Source organism: Benincasa hispida, chromosome 12 (genome assembly GCF_009727055.1).
Source record: "Benincasa hispida cultivar B227 chromosome 12, ASM972705v1, whole genome shotgun sequence".
Lineage (NCBI taxonomy): Eukaryota > Viridiplantae > Streptophyta > Magnoliopsida > Cucurbitales > Cucurbitaceae > Benincasa > Benincasa hispida.
In genome coordinates, this window is record NC_052360.1 from 63,387,652 (window position 1) to 63,395,198 (window position 7,547).

Here is a 7,547-nt window from a genome sequence, read left to right on the forward strand (position 1 = left end):
TTTTAACATGCTACAATTTAATAAATGATCTAAACTTGTGTTGTGTTTATCTTTCTCTCTATTTGTAGTTCGATACAAAAAGTGATTGTAAGCAAGAAAATATTGATAAGATTCGAACAAAATAGACAAGTTTTGTTGGATGATTTATGTAAGATTTAACTTCTGATCTTTATTTTTTTATTAATAAAATATAAATACTAGTTTATAAATATGCTGAAAAATAATTTTGATATTGATGATAGTTTGTAAATGACAAGTGATTGTCCATATACTATAGAAGTGTTTGGCATTCTTGATTGCAACTTTTGGAGCGAGTGGTCCCATAAGTGATATAAAAGTTATGAGTGATGTATTTGACAAGTTTTAAGTAAAATAGGTAAGTTTTGTTAAAAGAATTTTGTTTGATTTATTTGTTTATGGATATTCGATAAATACTTATAGAATGGAAGTACTAATGGTTGTTTGTGGAGGAACAAAATACTATTTGTATTATAGTTTTTGGAGGAACAGATGATCCATATATGATATAGAAGTATTGGATGATGTGTACTTGATTATAGTTTTACAAAAATCTTTGTTATTGCTAATGCACAAAATCTTTTAATGGAACAGATAAGTTTTATTCAAAGATTTGTGTATGATTTCTTTGTTTATACTATTTGGTGAAAGTACTAATTGTTGTTTTTTTTTTTAGAATTTTTTTGAATGAAAGTACTAATTGTTGTTTGTGGAAGGACAAATAATTATCAATATTATAAAAGTGTTTGGTATTTTTTATTTTAGTTTTTGGAGGGGCATGGTTCCATATGTGATATAAAAGTGTTTGATAAGATGTTTTTAATTATAGTTCATGGAACTGTGTTGTTTTTATAGTTTAGGTAATTTTGTATTTAGTTTTATAGTAGAGTGTATTGTTATATCTATTATTATATTAAGTTGGATTTTATGCATTTATAGGTGGAAGAAAAATATTGTTGATTTATCATTCAGAACAACAAACATGCATTATAGTAAACATGCATTACAGTAAACAATTTTTTTAAAAATATTCTTTTTAATAAAATGCAATAATTGACATTTAGTGTCATTTTTTAATTCTCTAACCAACGTTAAAAATGGATTGGATATTCTAAAACATGTGCGTTAAAAGATGTACATTCTAAAGTGAGATGGAACATCTTTCATAAAACAATTACTAACAAAAAATAGGTAAAAAACTGACATTCAAGATAATATTCAACATTGAAGATAATTGGCATTGGAATATTGGTCATTTATAATGTCGGTTTTCAACTGATATTAAAGATAACTGACATTGAAGACCTTTAATAAAACGATCTACAATGTCGGTTCTCAATCGACATTGTATCCTTATAATGTTGGTTTTCAACTGATATTATAGCCCACTTTTATATTAATGGGGGTTCAATTTTACGTACACCCACACCCGAAACAAATGTCCTTGACAAAAATAAAAGTAGAACTGTTCCTGGATGCCTCAAGGTTCCTGACTCAGACTATAGAGAATAAAATTATTTAGCTCAATATCAAAGTTCATGCATGGATGGTTTGGATTCATTTAAAGTTCTTACTCTACAACTTTATTGCTTAGAGTACAACTTAAGAAGGGAAAATTAAATTTTTATTTTCCAAGTTTGGTAAAATAAGTGCGTTTGAACCTTGGGTTTTCAAAAGGTATCATTTCCATCCCCAAATTTTTAAGAAAGGCATTCAATTCATTTAGGAACTAAAAAGATATGTTTTGAAAACTCACGGACCAAATGAATTTTTAAAACTTAGAGATCCAACATACATATTCTTTAAAACTTGGATACTAAAAAGATAATTTTTCCCCAAAAACAATATAATAATGGTACCTCGTAAGGCTTCCAAGGATCTATTAGTCATTGCAATTACTCTGTTCTCCAATATCAACCGCCATATCGAAACTTGAGGGATTCGGGAGGCTCCTCTTCCATAATGCCTGAACCATTAGCGGCCAAATATTCACGGATGGTTGTACTTCGATCTCCAAGGAAAGTGTGATCCAGAAAGTTGTTATAAGCTGCATCACCCAGGTTTTTTGCAGCTAAAACACTAGAGAAAAACATCAATTTAGGCTAAGTAGTTCATATGAACAAATTATGTAGTGTTGACAAACAACTTACAGTGATGTCTCAATTTTTCAATTAGAAGCAAAACTATCAAACACCAAAGTAAAACAGAAACCAATTAAGAAAAGAAAACTTCATACACTACAAATTTAGCAAAAGAAAAAACTTACCGATCCTTTTTCCTACATGGAAAGAGAACCGCACTTGTCTAATTTATTTCCAACAAGCTACACATTAGACAGCGTCTATCACTTATTAGCCACCTATGGAGAGTAGGCCATCACTAACAACAAGAAAGATTAACTAAAAAATGAACGTTTCATGCTTTGATATATAGACCTAGAATTTCTACTTTCACTATTCTGGCATATATAAATACATAGATATTCTTTTAAAGGTTTAAAATCTAATGGGCATAGAATACAATGGGATGTATTTTCTTCTTTGCTTTTTGTACGTTTAATGATAACAGACGATTAATATCAATAGCATAGCATTTCCGATATATCTAGAGTAGAATCTACCTGCTAAACCAAACAAATTTTGTACATTAACAATATCATAACCAACAGAAGCATGTGATGATGGTCCCAACTTTTGTATATATGAAGTATAGAAATGGACCTTGAACCAAATTAAACATAGCCTTATTTCTAAGTTTCATGCTGAATCATGTTGCTATTATAGGAAAATGTTTGCTTGGGAACACAGAACACTGCAAATTACTTACCAGTGTCGAAGATAGATGCGGCAAGGTAAGATATCATCTCTCCAGATCTTATCAATATTATGACGACCATAATGATGGAAAAAAATGTCCTTATCCCCTGATATTAGCAGAAATAAGCTCGCATTTAGCCGGAATTCTTTGAAGTACCCATTTCTTTTGGTCTCAATTTAGGCTTTTCTTACCCATTTCTTTTGGTCTCAATTTAGGCTTTTCTACTCTGAATTCCATAATCATTCCTGAATATTTTGGTTTAACTTAGCAAGAAAGTTTGTAAGAGTACCTTTGCATCTCACTTGGAAAAACTCCTCATCTGTGGATCGAGAACAAAGCACCTGCAATGTAACTTTGAAACATCAATCGATCACTTTAAAATGCATGCGGTGTTATCGTGTAATTAACAGTAATCTAAGAGCGAATTAGTATGCGACTGACTACACAATCATCAGAAGTCACATACCGCTGGTTTATCATATAGCTTTCCATCTAATGTTTCAGGAAGAACCTACATCAAATACATAAATATCAAATAGTACCCATCTAATGTTTCAGGAAGAACCTACATCAAATACATACATATCAAATAGTATCATCAGAAATTATTGGTCATAAAGAGTTCATCGGAGAATATAATGGACAGGAACCAGACACTTACAGCTAGAAATCGAAACTCAATCTCTCTCTGTATAAACGCTGGAACCTGACAACGTTAAGCAGCATACACGAGATTAAAAAATTATTCCTCTTCACATCAAGGATCAATTATTCTACCTGAAGTTCTGATAGTGTTACCTCAGACTTCTTAATCTCGAAAACCGTAATGATGATATTTTCTCCTTCGCAAGGCTCCGCACACAAGCTGGAAATCTCCTGATATTCAGATGAATAGCACGTCGTTAAACATTATAGCCAAATTCCTTCGGTTAGAAGAGAAATTAAACTTAAAGATCGAAAGAAAAAGGGAAGAGGAAGAAGAGGAAGCTTAGTTAGAAGAGATCAAACTTAAAAATCGAAAGAAAATGGAAGAGGAAGAAGAGGAACCATTAATCATAGTATCATACATGTATCTCACATCTCTTTTCACAAAATTTCTCTGTATCCAATCAGATATACTACAAATAAAACAGTAGACAGAGTTCCAAAGAATAGGAAAACCTTGGTTTCGGGTTTAGCAATGCCGCGCTCAAAGAATACAGGAGCTACATTTCCGAAAAGGCGTCTGAAGCCGTTCAATCTCGCCACTCTAAAGTTGATCAGATCAGGAAAGGTACTTCGCGCACTCCTCTCTGCATCGGCAGAGAGAGAAATCAAACACACAAACCTCTAACGCCACAAAATCAACCATCAAGATTACGAAACGGTCGGTTTATTACTTCAATCGTACACACCAGAGAGGAGAGAACCAAAGCCACACACGGAAATATAATCACTGTCGGAGAAGATGGCTTCAAAATCGGACTCATCTCTCAGTTCCATCGGTCCTACTTCATTCATCAGAGAATTCGGCGACGCGTTGATCGGAGATATTCGCCGGAGGTTACTTGGAGGAAGCAGACCGGAGCCGGAGCAAATAGGAGAGTGCGCAATAGAGAAAGAGAAAGGGAACGGAAGCTGAAACTGAAACTGAAACGTAAACGTAGAGCGGATTGGGATGCGATACGAAGCGGAATGCCCTAGAAAGGGAGAAGAATGAGCGAATCGGAGAGCGAATCGATCAGTCATTTCCCCGGGAGGATCAGAAACTCAAAGCAATAGCGTAAATTTTGGTTAGTTATTTTTTTAATATTGTTGAAACCTACTTGTTATTACTTTCTTCGATTATAAGGAAAGAGTGAGTGAAAATACTATTTTGTCCTTCTTTCAATTTTAGTTTTTTTTTTTTTTTTTTTTTTTTTTTTTTTTTTATTTTATAATTTTTTAAATATAACTTTTCAAACCAAAATTTCATTTTTCACCTTTTGTTTTTCAATGTTTTTAGCAAATTTTAGATTTGTTGCTATTTTAGAAAAAAAAATGGAAAACGAAATTTAGTTGGGATTTCTTATAAGGATTGAAAATTTATAGTACAAAAAAGGTTTTACATAAAATTTTCTTTAAAATTTAAAATTAGGGAAAATTCAATAAATTCTTATTTCTACGAAAAATTAAACTAATCTAAACTTATAGGAAAAAAGTTGGGTTGGAATTGGGTATAAATAAATAAATTAACTTAACTCCGGTAAACTTACCATGGAAATTCTGAGTAACTTAAGTTTAAGTTTAAAGAAATTTGGTTGGCAAACAATATGCCTTGAAGTTTTCTTAAAACTAAAAAAAAATTAAAAGTAAATAAAGTCAATGTCAAAATCAACTTTACGAAGAAGTCAATTTTACGAGAAAGTCAACTTTCTTTAGAAAAGTTTTAAAGAATATTGATTGTCAACTCAATTTCTTTAATCTTAAATTTTTAAGTTAAATTAAATTTTCTTTATAATCTTAGTAAGTTGAGGGGTTTTTGTTTTTGTTTTTGTACTTAAACCAATTCCATTTTTTAAAATTTAAATTTAGTTAATTTAAGTTAACCAATTTCAATTACATAAACTTCTAACCAGTTTCAATTTCAATCAAACTCACACGAATTTTCTGTAAGGGAATAGTTTAAATTTTTTCCAATTTGTTTTTAATTATTTTATTTACCATTTATAGTTTTGAGTTAGAGAAAAACTCCCATGAATTTTTTGTAATAATTGAAATTTTCAGGAAATCTTGTAAGGAGTTTTTTTTTTTTTTTTTTTTTTACTATTATTAATTTTGAGTTGGAAAAAAAAACTGACAGAAAATTGTAAGAATTGAAATTTATTGAATTTCTTCCAATGTTTTATTTTTTAGAGAAATTTCACATAATAACTTTTTTTACCATCAATTTTTCAATCCTTGCCAAAAATTACAATAAAATTTTGTTTTTCAGTTTTTTCTTTTAAAAATAACAACAAATCTATTGCAAATATTGATTCAAACTTATCTAGAAGTCATACAAGTTATTCAATATAGGATGTTAAAGTAGATAGTATAGAGAGTAATGCTGTCGAAGAAAATGAGATGTTGAATCTTATAAACGATTTACAAGTTCCAATTGAAAACGAAAATGCAAATGAAGGAAGGATTGAGAATAATGAAATTTCCTTTAATGGTCAAGAAAGAGATACCACAAACTTATTCGAGGATTTAATGACCGAAGCACGTAATGAATTATACCCTGGGGTGTTTGCAATTTTCGTCCTTAAACTTTTTAGTGAAGTTGATGCATATCAAAGTTCTAAACGGCTGGAGTAACAAATCGTTTGACATGTTGCTGGAATTGTTAAAAGCAGCGTTTCCAGCTGGCACCTCTATACCTACTTCCTTTTATGAAGCCAAGCGAAAATTGAGAGTCGATTTCTAACAGTCTCAGTCGAGGATTAAGGAACTTGAAGATGTTCAGAAAAGAGTGCAAGAGGATCATGTAAGACAAATGGAAGAAATGAAAAAGATGATTGAAGACATGGTACGATCACATAGAGGAGACCCATCAAATTAGGTATGATTACTACATTATTTACTTGTCTAATATGTTGCTATCCTGCAGTTATGGTAGCAAAGTTTAGTTATGTCTTAAGCAGCTTTATGCAGTTATGGTAGCAAAGTTTAGTTATGTCTTTAGTTATGTCATTTAAAGCTTCAACACTCTCATACAAATTAAGCATCCCACCATGCCTTGATATTTCAAAAGCCTATCACAGTCCCTGAATCTCGCTCGCTCTCTCCTATACTATTCTTTAAAGTTTAGACATCTTTAAGAATAGTCTTGGATTGCAAAGATGCCATCAGCAGCTTCACACCTTGATTTGGTTGTAAATATGTGTCATTTAAAGCTTCAACACTCTCATACAAATTATATAAGCATCCCACCATGCCTTGATGTTTCAAAAGCCCAACCACAGTCCCTGAATCTCGCTCTCTCCATGCATCTCGCTCTCTCCTTGAATCTCGCTCTCTCCCTACCTCTCGCTCGCTCTCTTCTATACTATTCTTTAAAGTTTAGACATCTGTAAGAACAGTCTTGGATTGCAAAGATGCCATCAGCAGCTTCACACCCTGATTTGGTTGTAAGTATGTGTCATTTAAAGCTTCAACACTCTCATACAAATTATATAAGCATCCCACCATGCCTTGATGTTCAAAAGCCCAATCACAGTCCCTGAATCTCGCTCTTTCCCTGCCTCTCGCTCGCTCTCTCCTACACTTTTCTTTAAAGTTTAGACATCTGTAAGAATAGTTTTGGATTGCAAAGATGCCATCAGTAGCTTCACACCTTGATTGGTTGTAAATACGTGTCATTTAAAGCTTCAACACTCTTATAAAAATTATATAAGCATCCCACCATGCCTTGATGTTTCAAAAGCCCAATCACAGTTCCTGAATCTCGCTCTCTCCTTGCCTCTCGCTCGCTCTCTCCTATACTATTCTTTAAAATTTAGACATTTGTAAGAACAGTCTTGGATTGCAAAGATACCATCAGTAGCTTCACACCCCGATTGGTTGTAAATATGTGTCATTTAAAGCTTTAACACTCTTATGCAAATTATATAAGTGTCCCACCATGCCTTGATGTTTCAAAAGCCCAATCACAGTCCCTGAATCTCGCTCTCTCTCTACCTCTCTCTCGCTCTCTCCTATACTATTCTTTA

At 32.2% G+C, this 7,547-nt stretch overlaps 1 protein-coding gene across 5 annotated transcripts; it reads right to left on the minus strand.

Moving 5' to 3' along the window:
• Positions 1 to 1,242: 1,242 nt before the first annotated feature.
• LOC120068372 lies at positions 1,243 to 4,629 on the minus strand. Of its 5 annotated transcripts, none has more exons than XR_005479182.1 (9): positions 4,230 to 4,627; positions 3,997 to 4,127; positions 3,634 to 3,711; positions 3,497 to 3,541; positions 3,302 to 3,346; positions 3,125 to 3,176; positions 2,845 to 2,941; positions 1,878 to 2,097; positions 1,243 to 1,517 (listed from the first exon to the last, which is right to left on the minus strand). XR_005479182.1 is itself a non-coding variant. In XM_039020115.1 (9 exons), exons 1-8 carry the CDS (start codon positions 4,561 to 4,563, stop codon positions 2,323 to 2,325), a joined length of 837 nt encoding a protein of 278 aa, XP_038876043.1. In that variant the 5' UTR covers positions 4,564 to 4,629; the 3' UTR covers positions 1,956 to 2,097; positions 2,285 to 2,322. The 5 variants fall into 5 exon arrangements, 4 of the variants coding, with proteins under 4 accessions (XP_038876042.1, XP_038876043.1, XP_038876046.1 ...); XM_039020115.1 differs by lacking the exon at positions 1,243 to 1,517 and adding an exon at positions 2,285 to 2,377 and having other exon boundaries at positions 1,956 to 2,097; positions 4,230 to 4,629; XM_039020118.1 differs by lacking the exon at positions 1,243 to 1,517 and adding an exon at positions 2,285 to 2,341 and having other exon boundaries at positions 1,956 to 2,097; positions 4,230 to 4,628.
• Positions 4,630 to 7,547: the final 2,918 nt, after the last annotated feature.

Excerpts from the sequence above, each read along its gene's own strand:
- LOC120068372 (XM_039020114.1), bottom strand. The coding sequence starts at position 4,563 with ATGACTGATCGATTCGCTCTCCGATTCGCTCATTCTTCTCCCTTTCTA. Across the intron at positions 2,942-3,124 it reads TTTCCAAGTGAGATGCAAAG|GGGATAAGGACATTTTTTTC; the intron begins GTACTCTTACAA and ends TGCTAATATCAG. Across the intron at positions 2,098-2,844 it reads CGCATCTATCTTCGACACTG|TGTTTTAGCTGCAAAAAACC; the intron begins GTAAGTAATTTG and ends GTTTTTCTCTAG.